Here is a 20162-nt window from a genome sequence, read left to right on the forward strand (position 1 = left end):
CATTGTACTGAATAAGAAGACTGCAGCCATTTTAAGAGACCCCCCTCAGTCAATTCCTACTCCCCAGTTCTCTAGCTCTGGCCAGGCTGCCACTTTGCAGGTTCACATTCCACAGGGTTTAGTCTCTAATTTGCCCCAGAAGCCCCTTTGACAGCCAGTGTTAAATGGACTGACTGGCTAAGCTGAGCTGTATGATCTAGACCTGTGTGCTTGCAGGCGAAAGACAAAGAGTGACCTGGTTTCCCACAACATGAGTGACATATTGGGCAGAACAGACCCGTGTGGCCAGTAGGTCGACTGGCTTTTCTGGATTTGCATCAGTGCTGCCTGTCTCCCAACTGCTCACAAGCTCTCTAAGAGGCCTAGTGCATTATATTGACACACTCTACCCAACAGTTAAAAACGCTCCGCCTTGCCTTGAGGGTTTAAGGGGAAAAGTGCACTTTAAGAAGTCCAATGTCAACTTCAATTAACTAAGACTCCAGAAAACAGACATGCGGAAGATTTGAGTTTGTTTCCTCAGATAATGTCACGCTGATCTTAAGAAACATCAACATACAAAATAGAATCTTAATAGTTCCGTTTTCTTTTCATATTTCCTGCTAAATTAACCCCTTATTAAAAAATTAGGATCACAGTGACCTATGGCCTGACTTTGCCAATAGCACCTTAAGAACACAACTGGCTTTCTACCCTCAGTGATTTCTATTCTGGTTAAATTGAATCAGGTTTACAGTCCTAGGTGATATTGTGTCACTAACAGGCTGACTAAACATATCCTTTTGGGCCAATAGGGAAACCAACTGAGGGTGACCCAGTTTCTGCTGAGGCAGACCTACTCAGGCTTTGTCAACTTGAGGAACAGAAAAATGTGACTTGGTCAGTTAAGAACCTTGTCAGGGCTTAGAGCTCATTCTACCTCTAGGAACTACAATTACATCCATGAATGTGTATGCCAGCAACCTTGACACATATAGTGTATGAATAACATTGATTGCACTAGCTGGACTTTGATAAGTGAGTCAATCTGCATAATAAACAATACTGCCCAAGCCTACCATGCAGTATACTGGGGTATTTGGAAATAGCCTGGGGATGGTTTTTCCAATACCATTTCAAATAATTTATTTGAAGTTTTTCCGCTACATTTTTATTTTTGTAGCTACTTTAGGTAAATACCTGCAGTCAACTTGTGCAATACGTTAGGAGATAAAGCAGATCGTGTACTTTATTTCACCCGTCACATTTTGAAGCATACAGTAGTTCGCCAGTCACCTGTTTGTTTGTAAACAGCGCAACCGTAGAAAGCGGGAGCAGGTGAGTCCAGCTGTGGTATTGACAGGGATTGCATTTTATATTGAAAGTCAATACTTTTTTTTGCTTCACAGAAAATACATTAGTGCCACACATTTGTCTGAAAATAAATGAACTTTCAGATGACAGAAGCGCAACGCTATTTGGCAGGCAGCCATACAATGAAAAATAAAGGTATTTTTGTAAAAAAATAAAAAATGCATGGCCATCATATTTCTAAATGTTTATCATAGAAATAATGTAGCCAGCTACATTTCCTAATGTTTTGCTTAAAGTTAATCTTTCATTTTACCTGAGAAAAGTAGGCTGGCTACACCGAGAAAAGTACCAGAAAAAGTAGCTACACCGTCAGAGCGGTGACTATCAGTGATAGATGAGAATTCTTGAACGGGCATTCTGAATGGGGAAGTGCAACTGAAGCACGAAATGTCTGACACTGAGCAGAAATTACAGTAAGAAGCATTTTAGATCTGACTTTAGAAAACACTGCAAGATTTATGACTATTTTTCCTGTGTGAAAAACGCAGAATCTCACAACCCCTAAATTTTATTTGCTAGTTATCTAAGTAAGTGGTTTAATTAATAAGGTGAATCATAGTGTTAGCTTTCTGCGGTGTTTGAAAAGTCAAAGCCCTTTGGATGATTTATCTGCAGGCTACAGAGCCAGTGCTGTCTCAATTTCCTTGTGTTTTTCTCCTCTCAATTCTTGGCCTGTCTGCTCCTCCTCCCCCACTCTTTTTTGAGCAGAGCAGGCAGGCTTGTTGCCGTAGCGACCAGTACTGTTCTTGCTTCAGACAAGCATGCCTCAAACCTTTGTTCATTTGAGAAATGTCTTTAGTTTACGTTCGCTTGCAAAAGTCCAAACTCACAAAAGGACATTCGGTAAGTCCTACCTATACACGTATAACTTTATGAGCTGGATTGCCCATCTTTGCTATTTCATTTATTTTTGTTTGCGATTGTTAGCATATTTAGCTAGCAGCCCCTATGGAAATGCGCTATTACTTGTGCTAATTTTGTTACCAATCTGGTAATAGACACCCAATTGGCTTTTTTGGCACCCTCTTGTGTACTAAGCCGATGATACGTAAATCTCGGGATGAGAGAAACGGTATGACGATACTGCCCAACCCTACTGCATGGAGACATAGATAGATATACGCACACATTTTTTTTAAGTACAGCAAAACTAAAATGACCTTGGGAGGGTGATGCCAAAAATGATAAGCATGATACGGCACAATTGAAATATTTTATTACATCAAAATACAGACATAGGAAAACTATGACTGGGTAAAGTGTGTGTGTGTTTTGGCTTGGTAAAGGTTAACATTCCAGGAGGCTACTGAGCCAGCTGTGGTCAAAATGTTTCACTCTCCTCAGTTCCCGCTCCTGGGCTTTCGTGAGAGCTGGTGCCCCCAACTCCTCACCCGGGCCCCATGTTGCCGACCCCCCCAGATCCTGCCTGGCGTCTCGGAGCTCTGCTTCCCCTTCAGAGTCCTCTTCCTCACTCTCCATTTCCTCTTCTACAGGTTCCTTTTCCTCTCTTCAGCAATTATAAAAACAACAAAACACTTGTATAAGGGAGGTGAAAGTCCCGGTCGTGAGGCCAACTAAGCAACTATTCCTAACAGTCAGCATAAAATGACATTTTCCATCGCATTGTCAATTTATCTGCTGAACCGAGGTGTATCAGCCCTTTTTCATGTCAAGTAGTCCAACCATATGGTTTGTTTTTGTACCCATGTAACCTTATGTTTACGATCATTTAAAACAACCACCTGGGGGAATCCAAGAACTAGCCTGAATACAAATCATGGGACATTATTTTGGATCTTTTCGGTCAGCATTTGAAGAGTTCTGACGGCATATTGTTGGTTTGAAAAAAAAAATCAATGATTAACGAGAGGCTGATAGTGTTTTCAGCCTCGCTGCCAAGACTGGAGCTCTCTCTCCGATCTCCCAGGAGGCCTTTGGCAGAGTGACCCTGAGCAGTGTCAACACAGACATCATGCCAGGTCGGAGTGCTGCAGACAACAACCATCCAAATAATGACTGCAGTATGCACATGCCTCTTCATGTCATTTTTCAGTCCACATCAACCTCTCAATGAAAGCAGACAGTTAACACTTCACAACCTTCCAAAGGAAGTCAAATAGCAGTGTCCGAATACCCATACTTGCTTTCTAAATAGTAGGCCGTTTTAAATTTAAAGTTTAATAGTATGTGACATTTCGAAAATCAAGTATACTTTAAATGCCCGGATGGCATACTCATTTCGGCTTTGACAACAGCGCATCCCCATTAGATATGGGGATGCGCTACAGAAGTGAACGAATAACGGGAAACAACGAAAATCAACTATGGTCTAAATGCTAGGATGTTATACTAATTTCAGATCTAGTAGAATTTGATGCACACTTTTCCACAATGCATTGGAAGAGGTGGGCTACAGGTGATAGGTCCTAGGTCTCTTCAAGTAGCCACAACAAAACTAGGCTACTTAAAATGGGAAGAAGCCAAAAGCTTCTGCGGTGGAGTAAAAAAAAAAGAAAGTAGGCCAAGTAGTTTTTGTTCTCCTTAAAATTAGTATTGCATCGTAGGCTGCATATTTGAAAACAGAAGTATTTTTCTTTTACCCATAGAGAATCTATTTTCTCACTGAAAAGGTCTGTTCTCTTGGCCTTCGTCAGAGCTTTTAAACTAAATACTAAACCATCTTGATTTCTGAATGTGTCGGTACTGCGTTATTGATGGCATGTTACTCAGGCCTTTTGATTTGAACATATGTATTGTTTAAAGTTTTGTAGGCTACCTATTTAATTAGTTAATTAATGAATCAAGCCTGAGCAGTCATTCTGATCTCGTTCCCAATGATCAGTGGTTTAGTTTATTATGTTGCTGTCCAGCAGTTCTGAATTTGTGATGCAACTGACTGTCCATGTTTTTCTGTGCAATAGCATTTTGATTTGAACATCTGAAAAGTTTGTGTGTACTAGGCTATTTGATTGAATTTATATTACACTACCGTTCAAAAGTTTGGGGTCACTTAGAAATGTCCTTGTTTTTGAAAGAAAAGCAAACATTTTTGTCCATTAAAATAACATGAAATTGAACAGAAATACAGTGTAGACATTGTTAATGTTATAAATTACTATTGTAGCTGGAAACAGCAGATTTTTTTTATGGAATATCTACAGAGGCCCATTATCAGCAACAATCACTCCTGTGTTCCAATGGCACGCTGTGTTAGCTAATCCAAGTTTATCATTTTTTTTAAACTAATTGATCATTATAAAAACATTTTGCAATTATGTAAGCACATTTGAAAACTGTTGTTCTGATTAAAGAAACAATAAAACTGGCCTTCTTTAGACTAGTTGAGTATCTGGAGCATCAGCATTTGTGGGTTCGATTACAGGCTCAAAATGGCCAGAACCAAAGACCTTTCTTCTGAAACTCATCAGTCTATTCTTGTTCTGAGAAATGAAGGCTATTCCATGTGAGAAATTGCCAAGAAACTGAAGATCTCATACAACGCTGTCTACTACTCCCTTCATAGAACAGCGCAAACGAGCTCTAACCAGAATAGAAAGAGTGGGAGGCCCTGGTGCACAACTGAGCAAGAGGACAAGTACATTAGAGTGTCTAGTTTGAGAAACAGACACCTCACAAGTCCTCAACTGGCAGCTTCATTAAATAGTACCCGCAAAACACCAGTCTCAATGTCAACAGTGAAGAGGCGACTCCGGAATGCTGGCCTTCTAGGCAGAGTTGCAAAGAAAATGCCATATCTCAGACTGGCCAATAAAAAGAAAAGATTAAAATGGCCAAAAGAACAGACACTGGACAGAGGAAGATTGGGGAAAAAAAGTGTTATGGACAGACGAATCTAAGTCTGAGATGTTCGGATCACAAAGAAGAACATTCGTGAGATGCAGAAAAAATGACAATGCTGGAGGAGTGCTTGAAGCCATTTGTCAAGCATGGTGGAGGCAATGTGATGGTCTGGGGATGCTTTGGTGGTGGTAAAGTGGGAGATTTGTACACGGTAAAAGGTATCTTAAAGGCTATCACTCCATTTTGCAACACCATGCCATACCCTGTGGACGGTGCTTAATTGGAGCCAATTTCCTCCTACAACAGGACAATAACCCAAAGCACAGCTCCAAACTATGCAAGAACTATTTAGGGAAGAAGCAGGCAGCTGGTATTCTGTCTATAATGGAGAGGCCAGCACAGTCACCGGATCTCAACCCTATTGAGCTGTTGTGGGAGCAGCTTGACCGTATGGTACGCAAGAAGTGCCCATCAAGCCAATCCAACTTGTGGGAGATGCTTCAGGAAGCATGGGGTGAAACCTCTTCAGATTACCTCAACAAACTGACAACTAGAATGCCAAAGGTCTGCAAGGCTGTAAATGCTGCAAATGGAGGATTCTTTGACGAAAACAAAGTTTGAAGGACACAATAATTTAATTAAAAATCATTATTTATAACCTTATCAACGTCTTGACTATATTTCCTATTCATTTTGCAACTCATTTCATGTATGTTTTCATGGAAAACAAGGACATTTCTAAGTGACCCCAAACTTTTGAACGGTAGTGTATGTTACAGCACTTTGGTTTCGCTAATAAATATGTTGAAATGGAATCAAAATAATATTTTTCTGTCTTCAGTCCTAGGATAGATGGGCTATATGGTCTACTACAGTATAGGTCGAATGTGATAGGCTGATTATAAGCAGCCTGAGTAGGCCTATAACGCAATTCCTATTCTATTCAGAGTTTAGAGAAATTAATCAAGTTGGAAATTAGCTATTTTCAGGCTGGTTAATGCGATGCATGTCTGTCCCACCCACCTACTCAGCCAATCAGGAGCCGCTACTGCGTTGCACCCGGGGCATACTTTTTACTAACCGGTACGTGCTAAATTGTATGCGGCGAAGAGTAAATAGTATGCAGTCTGTAGTACACTAGTATGGGTATTCGGACACGGCCAGTGTGTGGTGGCCTGCACAACTCCAGTTCTTGAACCGGATGCGCTGGATTAAATTCTGGCCTTGTTGTTGGGATTAAGACAAACCAAGTGGTCAAATTTCATTTGATGTGGCTTCCTCACCGTGTCTCCATCTGCACTGATGTGTCAGAGCAAGACTGGTGACAGAGTCCGCTAGGGTGCAAGGCCATCATCACAATACTGCTTTGACCTTAATTGTTTTCAGGCCAATATAGCTTAACCTATTTATTGTGATTCTATATCAATTGTAATGTATAATTTAAATAAAATTCAGAAAATCAGACCTCAATAGTAGAGACAGACAGAGGGTGGCCAAAATCTACATGCGGTCCTGAGTCGGAAGCCTCGACCGCTACACCAGACTGGCACAATGTCTTTTTTCCATTTTCTTGTCTGGGACAATAAAGTAACTACTAGTTACTGGACTCACCTGGCAGCAGAGCTGGAGATGAGCAGGGAGCGGACAAACATAGAGCAGAGGAACGAGGCTGAAGGCAGGACGTGGGCTGGGGTGTATAGCAGCTGAGGGGGAGAGAGGAGTGAGTTATGAGGAACTCCTGATGCTTATTGCAAGGCAATTATCAAGAACCTGGTCTAACGTTCTAATACAATCTAGAAATATTTGTAGACCAATTTGTCTTAGCTAACATCTAAAGTCAACTCAGTATATTTAGTAGTTCACTACATAGAAGTATACAAGTACTTGGCACATGCACTTTTTAAGCAAAACTAAACGTGAACTTTGAGGGCCAACATTACAGAATGTAGAAACACTAGCTTATTTACAAGTCCGCAAATTAATGGTCAGTGGCCCTTGCATGAATGCGCGTGCGCACATACACACCTCCTTGATGGCAATGGAGCCCTGTGGTAGCTGAATCCTTTCTGCCATGGGATTGGTCAGCGCTTCTTGCTGCTGCTGTCTGTGTTTCCCTAGCAACAGATAGAATGGCGTAACGGCAACACTGTCGTCCACCATGAGCTGAAAAACACCCCAAAAACAAATAGTCAGAACTTCAATAGAGAATGCTATACATGTGTTACAGGATTAGATTACTTTGGCAATATGTTTCGCAACTGCTTTGTAACAAAGTGGGATTGTACCCGTTTACTGGACGCCAACAGTCTGTCCTCCTCAGTCTTAGTGCTAAACGTCATCAAATCCTACAATGGAGAAGAGGATGTCAGACAGAACTCTGTGGTTAGTTACCTGCCAGTGGAATAAGTAGTAAAACCCACGCATGCGCCATCCCCTCAGATGAACAGGTTCTTTACTTTCAATGTCATTTAGTAGTTTGGGGGGGGGGTCTTGTATTCAAGGTTTGAATTGGAACAGAACACGTGGTGTGTCCTTTAATGTATTAGGGGTGACAAAGGAAAGGAGACGAGGAGAGGAAGCCATGAGTCTGGAGACTATATATTCACCATGTGTTGGGTGAGGAAGTAGAGCTGGGATCTGTTGAGCCACTGAGCGTGCTCCTCGCAGCTCTCCAGCATCTGGTCGCGCGGGGCGAAGACGGCATGCTGTACCTTGCCCGTGCACAAGGCCCTCTGGGAGTAGAGGGGCCGCGACTCGCCGGGCTTGAACACAAACACTGGTGGGAGGAGAGGGCATTGATGAGTGAAGCTCATATAACCTAGGTGATGTTTAGGTGATGTTGCCATACCACACAACCCAAGGACCCAAAGTTTAGCTAGTTGCACACATGTAACATGGCAGGTTCCCCTAGGTATTCTGTAATATGTACTTTAGTCTTGTCATATGGTAGACCCAGCCAAGTCTAAATCTAAATAAGCAAAGAGAAAGAGTCCTGTTGGAGCTAGGAGCTAGAACCAGGAAGCACTCACAGTCGGAGCAGCCAGACTGACTGCAGAAGGCAGCCATGTTCTCAGACAGTGGGTCGGCCTGGAGCAGGCTCACATCCACAGGGGTGCTCCACTCCACTGATTGAGAGAAGGGAAGAGAGAGAAACGAAAGTAGGAAAACAAACGTCAGGTCTATGGATTTAACAGATTTTATTTTAGGTTGTGGTCATGTTGCTTATAGGACAACTGCACATAGGCACACGCACGTCAGAGGGTCTGTCTTACATGAGCAGGTGAGGAGGTTCCAGCAACAGAGTTGGTTCTTGGTGCTGGTCCCCAACAGGTACTTGGAACAGCTTAACCTTCCAAAACAAAGGTCCCTGGTGGATCAAAAAAAAGTCTCATCTTTCAAACCCATTCACCAGTCTCTTACCATACTTTCAAAGTACCCATGACCATACCACAACCCACTCACAGGATTAGTGGCAAGGACCTTTTCCACACCAGAGCTACAACAACAAATACAGTCATCTGAAATCATTTCTGTTCAGAACACAAGCAGACGCCAAACAGAAAATCAATAGGAGGCGGTTATACAAGGGGCTGTGGGGCAGCTGGAATAACAGTGCGGAGGCCCAGTGCTCGACTTCCAAAGCCATTTCTGTACCAGCAAGTGTCTACATTACTCAGAGCACATATGAGGCAGAGCTAGCCCTATACATTACATCCTCATTTAGGTGGACGAAGAAAAAGGATGAAGAGTGATGTATAGTTGACAGCACTAAAACCAGGGCATGCAAATGGAAGTAAAAAGAACACATTTAAATTGGGACTAGTAACAGCACTGCAACAGTTAACATTGATCACGAGTTTATAGGCAGCAGCTAGGCAGCTCTGGCATGCAATTGAGTAAGACAACACCAAATACTAGTTTTCTGCACTCGCTGACCTAAGGAAGGGGGAGCTGACTTGGCAAATATTGTTGTAGAGGCTCCCTCAACGTTGCGGAGCAGGTTCGGTCTCCCAAGTTGACATGGCTGGCCAATATCACGTTTTTTTTGTATGTTCCCGATCTGTTGCCATAAAGTACACTCGTTTTGTGCCAGTGAAGTCAAATATTACAGACTTATCTACCACGGAGGGTTTTACACAAGTAAACAATGTAAAATGTGAATCTAAGTTCATATCATGAGTCATAGCTGCTAGTTTAAAAAACCATCTTGTTTGTTGATAGACAGCCATATCTGCTAACATACACATTTTCTGTTAGGAAAGTTGTTGAAACGTCTGCTCGTTTGAACGGTCATGCGTGTTTGTGTATAAGTGTGTGAAGTTGTTTTTAAGTGTGTCTGTCTGTTTATAGGTGTGTGCGAGTGAGCTCTGACCTGATGGCCCCTGGGGGCTGGGACAGGGTGGTAAGCAGCTCCCAGGAGGGGCTCCATACAGTCACCACTTCCTGGAAACCGACAGCCAATAGGGAGCCGTCGGCCGAGAAGCAGCAGCAGCCAGGCTTAAGGAGGTGGTACCCGCCAACAAAGTCACATGACCAGGAGGCGCCCTCTGCTGGTAGTCAGCGGCATAGAGAGAAAGGAAAAGCCAGGGAGAATATTAGAGCGTCAATGTGATTTAGCTCGTCATCAATACCTTGATTAGCCAAATCATGTGTCAGTGAACAATAACTAGCAGGTCTCCAGGACCAAAAAAAATGGAAGAACATTATTACAAGGCAGACTTTTGCCATCTCCTGGCCATCAGGCTCAGTGATAGAAAAATAACCATTTACCCTTGGTGTCCGAGTGGTCTGCCAGCAGCCAGGCTTTGAAGTGGCCGTCGAAGCTGATGGTCACCAGCATGGTGGTCTCTGGTGAGGGGCTGAAGCACATGGCTGTAATCTGGTCCTCGTGGGGGGCTGTGACTGTAGTGTTCAGCACAAAACTACAGAGGGGGAAGGAGGAAGGGTAGAGAGTGGACGAAAGATGGAAACCACATTTTTGTGTATATATAGTGTATGTTTAAGTATGTGGACACCCCTTCAAATGAGTGGATTCAGCCATTTCAGCCACACCCGTTGCTGACAGGTGTATAAAATCGAGCACACAGCCATACAATCTCCATAGACAAACATTGGCAGTAGAATGTCCTTAGTGAAGAGCTCAGTGACTTTCAATGTGGCACCGTCATAGGATGCCACCAGGTCGTCAAATTTCTGCCCTGCTAGAGCTGCCCATCAACTGTAAGTGCTGTTATTGTGAAATGGAAACGTCTAGGAGCAACAACGGCTCAGCCGCGACGTGGTAGGCCACACAAGCTTACAGAACGGGACTGGCGAGTGCTGAACCACGTAAAAATTGTCTGTCCTCACTTGCAACACTCACTACCGAGTTTCAAACTGCCTCTGGAAGCAACGTCAGCAAAATAAGTGTTATTAGGGTGCTACATGAAATAGTTTTCCATGGTCGAGCAGCTGCACACAAGCCTAAGATCACCATGCACAATGCCAAGCGTCGGCTGGAGTGGGGTAAAGCTCACCGCCATTGGACTCTGGAGCAGTGGAAACTCGTTCTCTGGAGTGATGAATCAAGCCTTATCATCTGGCAGTCCAACGGACTAATCTGGGTTTGGCGGATGCCAGGAGAACGCTACCTGCCCCAATGCATAGTGCCAACTGTAAAGTTTGGTGGAGGAGGAATAATGGTTTGGGGCTGTTTTTCATGGTTCGGGCTAGGCCCCTTAGTTCCAGCCAAGGGAAATCTTAACGCTATAGCATACAATGCCATTCTAGACGATTCTGTTCTTCCAACTTTGTGGCAACAGTTTGGAGAAGGCCCTTTCCTGTTTCAGCATGACAATACCCTCATGCACAAAGCGAGGTCCGTACAGAAATGGTTTGTCGAGATCGGTGTGGAAGAACTTGACTGGCCTGCACAGAGCCCTGACCTCAACCCCCATCAAACACCTTTGGGATGAATTGGAATGCCGACTACGAGCCAAGCCTAATCGCCCAACATTAGTGCCCGACGTCATTAACGCTCGTGGCTGAATGGAAGCAATGTTCCAACATCAAGTGGAAAACCTCCCCAGAAGAGTTGAGGCTGTTCTAGCAGCAAAGGGGGGGGGGGGGACCAACTCCATATTAATGGCCATGATTTTGGAATGCGATGTTCGACGAGCAGGTGGCCACATACTTTTAGTCATGTAGTGTATCACATGGATACGGCAAAACGTGTGAACAGCATTAACTAAGGGGCTTGTTAATGACGAGCATGAAAAATGGCACGTTGATATGAAGACATGTACAACATGTAACCAGGCTGGCTATGGTGTGCAAACAAATAGTACCTCTGAGTTTGCTCATTGTATGCCCACAGCTTCAAATTGATCTCTAGCTCAGAGCCTTTTTGCGTCCTCTCCTCCACCGTAGCAAGCCAGTCGCCGCGGGTGTCGAACGCAGCCTTGACCACCTCAAACTGGTCCAGACCCTCTTCGTGGATGTACTCCTGCTGTACTATGTCCAACTGAAGGTAGAAGAGAAATAGTCAAATAATTTCCATTAGCTTGATTGGTCAATAAGATTTAATTCAGTTATCAAAGAGTTCATTTTGAGTTCATGACAAAAGAGCGAAGCCAGACCTCCGAGACTCAGGCCATCCATTCTAGTCATTCTATGTCTAATAGTCACATGACATCAAAGTTCAAGAACCTTCCTAGGTAGCTCCCTGGGCCAAGTTAACAAGGACAGTGTTTGGTGTTTTTCATTGACAGCTCCAGGCAATAAAAGCTGTGCTTACATTGTAGAGCAGCTTGTCGCGATGGAGAGAGTAGAACTGCAAGTGGCCTGGTTTCCCGTTGAGCACCAAGGCTTTACTACGCGGGTCGATCATCAGGTCTGTCCGCACACCCTCGCCCTTGACCAGCCCCTGGATGATGGCCGACACTTTAACACAGCTCTGGATGATAGTGATTTCTTGACAGGGAAAATAGGGAGAAAAAAAGATGGATCAGGTCTACAGATTAAACCCCGTGACAACATCCAAAAGCCCTTAGTTGTTTGACACAAAATACAGTGGGGTCCAAAATTATTGGATCACTTGATAAAGATGAGGAAAAAAAGACAATAATAAATAATACAAATACTGAGCTATATTGTACGCGCAAATTCTTTTTTAAATTATATTATTTAATACTAACACAATTGCTCAGAGAAAAATATTTTGTTTATCAAGTAATAAAAAATAAATCTCTTTACTCCAGCACTCTCCCCTGGCGAAGATAACGAGACAGATTTTTTCGAAAATGTTTTATGAGATTGGAGAACACATTGGGAGGGATCTTAGACCAATCTGCCATTCAGAATCTTTCCAGATCCTTGATATGTTTTGTCTGCTCTTATGGACTTCCCTTGTGAATTCAAACCACAGGTTTTCAATGAGGTTGTCTGTCTGTCAATGGCCATCTCAGTCTGGAGACTGAGATGACTATTGCAAAATGTTGATTTTGTGGTCAATTAACCATTTCTTTGTGGATTTTGGATGTGCTCTTGTGGTTATTGTCTTGCTGAAAGATCCACGTGTGGCCAAGTTTCAGCCTTCTGGACAAAATGTTCTGGTACTTGGTAAAGTCATGATGCTGTTTGACCTTAACTCATTTGATACCAGGAAATCCCCCGGTGAAAAAGCTGAAATTCTGATGATTCACCACCATATTTTACAGTAGGTATGTGGTTCTTTTCTGATTATGCATCTTTCTTTCAATGCAAAACCCACCAGAGGTGTGCGTGGCCAAAGAGCTCCATTTTCATGTCATCTGACCATAGCACCGATAAAACGTTTCAGAAAAAGTCTGGGTCGTTGTCCTTGCAAGGGGAATATTGAACAGGGGATCCAATCATTTTGACCCCTATCTTTGAGATGCATTTATTACTTGTTAAACAAAATCTCTTTCTCTGAGCAATTGTATTAGTATAAAATAATAAAAACAATGGTGCATACAATATAGCTCAGAATTACTTTAGAACACAAGCATTTCGCTACACCCGCAATAACATAATTTGATTTATTTGTTTATATACAGTATTTTTTTTCTCATCTTTATCAAAATGTTGGACCCCACTGTACATGGTGATGTCAGCACCAGCCATTTCTAAGATAAAATAGTATATGCTACTTGGGAATCTGCTGTCCCTTTCAAGTGTGAGACTGAGGACCCTGAACAGTTTTAAGCATCTTTCCTTAAAGTAATCACTGAAATCCACTACATAGCAGTGACTATTCCAGTCATGTCAGATCAGTGATTACTTCAAGGGAGGGAGGCAAGATGGAGGAATGAACCATGAAATTATTGGAACAGGGTGCAACAGTCCTTACTGTTGTCAGAGTGGGAGGTGCAGAACAATGAACCGTCAGGTGACACGGCAATGTGTGTGATTGCACCGCCCAGGCGCGGCAGGAAGTCCTTCTGGTTCTCTTGTGTGTAACGCCACTGGACCAGCACCGATTCTATCCCCCCGCTTAGCAGGTTGGTGCCTACAGAAAAGAAGCGTAGACAAAGGCCATCACGCCACTGGTCAGAATCATGAACCAGGAAAACAGTTGGCATAGAGCAGGGGTCGCATTAGCTTTTAGAAATGTGCATTTTTAAAACGCAGACGATCAGAAAATCTGAGTTTCAAACCATTTCACCCGCATTTTATATTGAAAGTCAACTGTGTTTATTTGCCTAAATAGAATGATCAGCGGCGTGCAACTATAGTTTTTCTTCACATTAATGCAACACATTCCGCAAAAAATAGCTGGGTTTTCATCAGATAACAGAAGCGCAAAATTATTTAAATGGCTTTGCATTAATTTATGTGAACTGATTGCTTGTCAGAATACATGTTTCCCTCCCTGTGGCTCTCGCAACTTGAATGCGCCTCAAGAGGAATATTTATCTTACAGAACACATGGCAAGCCGACTAGGTAAATAGGTAAACTATTCTGATTTTGTTTTAATAAGATTACAAGCCAAAAATAGTAGCACTGGAAAGTTGCATCCTGACCCGAGTGACAAAGTAGAGGCTTTGAATTACTTTGTCAGCAGTACCACTGCTTGAGTTGAGTGCCACAGTAGTAGTGCGCATTATAGACTATTTCATTCCCTTCATCTGGACAATCAGACTGTCAGAAACAATCATGCATGTCAGTTCAGTGCACACAGCTTAACAGAGAAAATCAAATATTTGGGAATATATTTCATATAACAGACATGCTTCTCTACACGACCCCTGTAGTGTGACCAAAGATGATGATTTGTATAGGTATAATTCAACAGTTATAGGGTCAGGGGTTATAGGTTACCTTCAGGGGTGAATTGCAGTGTGTTGACTGCCCCGTGGTGCCAGTGTAGGGTGGAGTATGTGTACTCCTTCTTCTGGTTGAAGTTTCTCCTATGAAGACAGAGAAAGAACATTGTTTGTGAGTGATGCCAATGCAGTGTTTCCCCTAAATTTGGTCTTAAGTGAGACCATGTATGGTCATGGCCGCAATGTTCTTCCGGCATCACTCACCACAGGCGAATTTTGCCGTCCTCGTGACCTGTGGCGATACAGTCCTCTTTAGGGTGGCACGAGACACAGGTGAAGGCATTCTTGGCCCCTTTCTTATTCCCCGACTTGAGGAAAAACCTGTGGGGCACAGAAACAGACAATACAGTTGAAGGAGTGCTATGACTAGTGATGACCAATGTTTAGTTGGGCAATGTCAAATCCCCATAAAATACTGTAATGTAATCAATCCTGTTTCCAGATGAGGGGGTTGCTCAAAACAATCGAGAGGGCTGGCTGAACTCCCCCACTCCTGACCACAGACACGCAGAAAGGCCACTCATCCAACAGACAGGACTGCCATTCAGCGTGTTTGGACTTGTTTTGCACAAACACTCGCCAGAAAGACATTAACATTCATGCTTAGAGTCCTTCAAGGGGACAGCCTCCTGACAGGGCAGAATGTTGTTTACCTGTAGGACTTCTGCTTCTTGAAGAAAAACACCTCAAGCTGTAAACCTTTGGCGGCAGCAATGTATTCACCCTGTTAGATTGGAGGAATAAACAAGCTTTTCACGAAGAGCTGGCATTTATATTGGAGGTGAAAAAAAAAAACCTCAAACCTTTCGCTTAACAATACAATGGCAAACTATGACAAGTGACCCAAGCGTAAGTTGTTTGCTGCCAGAGACTTGTTTGCTACTGAAGTTCCAGGTAGGCCTACTACACGTACCCCTCTGCCAAAGGAGGCAGCCCCGGAGGGGCTGACATCACAGAGGACGGCCGAGAGCTCTCGCGCCTCCACTTCCTGGTCCCCACTTCGGGGCAGATGAACAGCCACCAGCTGGAACAGCTCTGAAGACAGACACACACACACACACACCACATCCATGTAAGAGATCACCCTCCTCCACATTCTGCACTATTATGTTGACCAATTACAAAATAAATCACTTGTGACTTGAAAGAACACCGTCTGACTGCAAAAAGGCCCTATATAGGCATTTAAGGACAATTGACGTGCAAATGCCAACCTCTGATTTGTACTTACCAGAGCTTTTGTCATTTGCCATTGGGACGACGACAAACACAACTCCTCCATGATTTTCAGAGACGTATATGGAGTAGATGGGGTACCCAATAATGAAGGTCTGAAAAGTATTATAGTAAAGTGATTTATAAATACAGAACCAGTCAAAAGTTGAAGAACCTACTCATTCCAGGGTTTCTTTATTTGTACTATTTTCTACATTGTAGAATAATGGTGAAGATATCAAAACTAGGAAATAAACACATGGAATCATGTAGTAAACAAAAGTGTTAAATTCAAATATATTTTTATATTTGATTCTTCAAAGTAGCCACCCTTTACCTTGATGGCAGCTTTGCACACTCTTGACATTCTCTCAACCATTCTAGTCAACTGGAATGCATTTAAAATTACAGGTGTGCCTTGTTAAAAGTTGATTTGTGGAATTTCTTTCCTTCTTAATGTGTTTGACCCAATCAGTTGTGTTGTGACATGGTAGGGGTGGTATACAGATTTTGGCCCTATTTGGTAAAAGACCAAGTCCATATTATGGCAAGAACAGCTCAAATAAGCAAAGAGAAACGACAGTCCGTCATTACTTTAAAGACATGAAGGTCAGTCAATCCGGAAAATTTCAAGAACTTTTAACGTTTCTTCAAGTGCAGTCGCAAAAACCATCAATTGCCATCATGAAACTGGCTCTCATGAGGACGGCCACAGGAAAGGATGACCCAGAGTTACCTCTGCTGCAGAGGATAAGTTCATTAGTTAACAGCCTCAGAAATCACAGCCCAAATAAATGCTTCACAGAGTTCAAGTAACAGACACATCAACTGTTCAGAGGAGACTGCGTAATTCAGGCCTTCATGGTCGAATTGCTGCAAAGAAACCACTACTGAAGGACACCAATAAGAAGAGACTTTCTTGGGCAAAGAAACACGAGCAATGCACATTAGACTGGTGGAAATCTGTCCTTTGGTCTGGAGTCCAAATTGGAGATTTTTGGTTCCAACCGCCTTGTCTTTGAGACGCAGAGTACATGAACGGATGATCTCTACATGTGTGGTTCTCATCATGAAGCATGGAGGAGGTGTGATGTGTGGGGGTGCTTTGCTGATGACACTGTCTGTGATTTGTTTAGAATTCAAGGCACACTTAACCAGCATGGCTACCACAGCATTCTGCAACGATACACCATCCCATCTGGTTTGCGCTTAGTGGGACTATCTTTTGTTTTTCAACAGGACAATGACCCAACAAACATCCAGGCTGTGTAAGGGCTATTTGACCAAGAAGGAGAGTGATGGAGTGCTGCATCAGATGACCTGACCTCCACAATCACCCGAGCTCAACCCAATTGAGATGTTTTGGGATGAATTACACCTTTCCAGAGGAAGCTGGTTGAGAGAATGCCAAGTCTGTGCAAAGCTGTCATCAAGGCAGCTTATTGGTTACTACATGATTCCGTGTGTTATTTCCTAGTTTTGATGTCTTTACTATTATTTTAAAATGTAGAAAATAGTAAAAAATAAAGAAAAACCCTTGAATGAGTAGGTGTGTCCAATCTTTGACTAGAACTGTACATAAAGCAAAAGGGAAGCAGCGATCGCAAATGATTTTGGCAAAGAGCTCGGCTGTACCTTGATGAGGATGCCATCTGTGAAGTCCCACAATCGGACAGTGCCATCTACTGAGCACGAGTATACCTGCAGGAGAGTGCAACAATATCACGTCTACACTCAAAACATTGCAATGAACAAACATTCCTCAGAGACACCAAACCATAGGAGCAACAACAAACCATTCTTTCGACAAACATGCTGATTGCAGACACGCATGTAGCTACTGTATTTATAGCTACCAGATATGTGATAACTATGTCTCCATACTGGGCGTTACAGGAAAGCCCTATACAAGATGTCGCCATTGATTTTTCAACTTAACTACTCTTGGTGATACTTTCTTTGTTCTCGATTCGGTCAAAAAAGTATCTTAGAAATGTGTGTCAGTTGCAGGTCATTCTACAAAAACAAAGAAAGATATTAAATCTACGTTTTGCACCAAATGAGGTGTTCCCTTGCCATTTCAGCTGCCAGACATCTTGCATTTTCCAACATCTTTGCAGGAACTGTAGAAGTAGATGACAGAGTGTCACACTGCGCAACCAAAACAAAGATCTACACACATGCAAGAGGGATTTCTCACTCTGTAAAAAAAAAGAAAAGATTACATGGCAAAAATAGTAGCATTGTTTTTGCCATGCGTTTTCGCAGTTTTTTGTAGAACCACCTGCAACTGGACACAGACATTTAAAGATACTTTCTTCGTTCTTGAGTCAGTGAACAAAAAAAATCATCGCCAACGACGGTTAGTTAAAGTCTATGGCGCCGTTTTGTATAGGGCTTTCCTGTAACGCCCAGTATGGAAAGTTCACACATATCGGGCACACAAACTAGTAGCTACTGCATTTACAAACCTGCAGGTGGTTTGAAGGGTTGCGGACAATGCCTGACACCAGGTCTGTGTGTCCCTGCAAATCATGGACGCATTCCTCTGAGCTGGAACTGTACACTTTCACTGACTCCCCCGAGGCACACAAAAGGAACCTGGTGAAAAGGACCGGAAAGAAATCAGTTTACAGACTACGGTTATTCCCGATTCAACGTAGACACCCGACTGTTTATTATGATTAGCTAACTAAATACCAAAAACAGGTCTAGCTAGCTAACGATACCGGTTAGGTGCTTTTAGCAACTCAGGTGTATTTACATACAATTGAAGCAATTGGGTTGCACAAAAACAGAAATACAATTCTGGGAAGCCAGAAGTTAAAAACAATTCCATTTCAACTTACTGTGCCGGTGGCCATGGCGGGTTGGTCATTATGACGGGAGCGAATTTGAGACACATTATCGAAAATATTGTATTATTAAACAGACTTTCCAAACGTGGGTCTGTTGTAGACCCACTTCCTACTCTGCTTACCTCATGTCAAAATAAGTCCTGCACGTGTGCCATATGTAGACAAAAAGGAATAACTTCTGGGGGACTTTTATTTTGACATGAGGTAAGCAGAGAGGAAGTGGGTCCCTTAAGTGTTTTCAAATGTGGCCCCTTTCAGACAATTTTTGTGAACTCAGTGAGGTTAGCTTAATTTTTGTGCAGTGTGAACACGCCAAGGGAACCCAGACCCCTCAAAAGAGCCCCGAAGCGAACCAAAACAATCTCAAGAGGTGGTCTAAGTTCGATTCGCTTGAAGTCTGTTCGGTTCCCTTTGTTAGGGCAATGTGAACACAAATCTCTCCATGTTCGCTTGTCATTATTCCCACACCATACACTAGACTACTGCAATACAGTTTCCCCTTCCATAACCTCATACATTGGTGGCACAAAAGAGATAAGATGATGTTCAGGTTCACGGAAAAAACGTGCTGTTTTTGGACATTGGCTAGAGATTGTCATGGATGCACATACAAAACGAAATACTTATATTTGCATGCATCGACACGATATTCAGATTATTTGTTTGCAATATGATCTATAAGCTAAGAGCTTCATAAGCCATTTATTCGATTGTGGGGTTTGAATAGTGTAAGACAACAACATATTTGGTGAATCAATGCTAGCTCTTAAAGGGGCAGTAGCCTTCATCGGGTGTACAATTTTCAATTACAGCATTATTTAATCTACAGTTATTCTTCTGCCATTTATTCTGTTACCAATAATATTTACATGTTAATATTATCTTCAGATTATAATGTCTCATAGTTTAACAAAATGCAAATATATTAGCTTTCAAAATGTGATTAGATATATCTAGCTGTCCGATAACACATTCTGATAAAATGTCTCGTCCTGCACTTTGTAAAAACGCAGACTGTGGGCCAGCCAGAGTGCATTGAGTGACTGTTGCAAAAAGACCTTGGTTCCTTTCTAAACATAGCAATGTGAATGCAGAGAGGTTTCGGACCACAAAATAGGTAAAGTGAACTGACAAAAAATAAAATAAGAGTTAAGTCCTCATTCAAAAGGAACAGTTATTCTGCTTTCTTTTCTTCACCGGAGTTCACTTTAAAAGAGGACAGATGACTGAAAACACCATAAGTTGAAATGGAATTGTATTTCAATTCTGGCTTCCCATGGACTGTTTTTGTGCAACCCAATACAATTGAAAACAATGCCAGTGTGTTTAAATAAACGTTAATGTTACACCCTCGTTGCTTAAAGCACCTAGCTAGTTACCGGCATGTGTAACATTACATTTTGAATCAGTAGCCTGCAAGCAAGGAAGTGGAATCAGTGGATTGCCTAGTTAGTTAATATATACAGAACAAAAATATAAGAACGCACCATGTAAAGTGTTGGTCCCATGTTTCATGAGCTGAAATAGACCCCAACAATATTCCATACCCACAAAAAGCTTCTCTCATTTTGTGCACAAATTTGCTTACAGCCCTTTTAGTGATCATTT

The 20162-nt window shown here is 42.5% G+C and overlaps 1 protein-coding gene across 4 annotated transcripts in view; it reads right to left on the bottom strand.

Moving 5' to 3' along the window:
* wdr75 (WD repeat domain 75) overlaps window positions 1–20162 on the bottom strand; it is a 74543-nt gene that overhangs the window by 51991 nt on the left and 2390 nt on the right. For 2 of the 4 annotated variants that reach the window (XR_006761169.2, XM_082966972.1), the window contains exons 2-19: window positions 18168–18297; window positions 17332–17397; window positions 15713–15812; window positions 15395–15516; window positions 15135–15205; window positions 14686–14802; window positions 14477–14565; window positions 13505–13663; window positions 11930–12105; window positions 11481–11656; window positions 9925–10076; window positions 9527–9704; window positions 8427–8521; window positions 8184–8279; window positions 7761–7930; window positions 7440–7499; window positions 7180–7317; window positions 6766–6857 (exon numbers count right to left, since the gene is read on the bottom strand). Coding sequence is in view for 3 of the 4 variants with exons in the window: in XM_082966972.1 (XP_082823098.1) it covers window positions 6766–6857; window positions 7180–7317; window positions 7440–7499; window positions 7761–7930; window positions 8184–8279; window positions 8427–8521; window positions 9527–9704; window positions 9925–10076; window positions 11481–11656; window positions 11930–12105; window positions 13505–13663; window positions 14477–14565; window positions 14686–14802; window positions 15135–15205; window positions 15395–15516; window positions 15713–15812; window positions 17332–17397; window positions 18168–18297 (2187 nt within the window). In the remaining variant the exon portion in view is untranslated. Of the gene's footprint in view, window positions 1–2547; window positions 2861–6765; window positions 6858–7179; window positions 7318–7439; window positions 7500–7760; window positions 7931–8183; window positions 8280–8426; window positions 8522–9526; window positions 9705–9924; window positions 10077–11480; window positions 11657–11929; window positions 12106–13504; window positions 13664–14476; window positions 14566–14685; window positions 14803–15134; window positions 15206–15394; window positions 15517–15712; window positions 15813–17331; window positions 17398–18167; window positions 18298–20162 lie in introns of those variants that run through there. The other 2 variants (XM_014164251.3, XM_014164250.3) reach the window with 2 other exon arrangements.

The sequence above is a fragment of the Salmo salar genome, chromosome 21 (genome assembly GCF_965601325.2).
Source record: "Salmo salar chromosome 21, fSalSal1, whole genome shotgun sequence".
NCBI classification, from domain to species: Eukaryota; Metazoa; Chordata; class Actinopteri; order Salmoniformes; family Salmonidae; genus Salmo; species Salmo salar.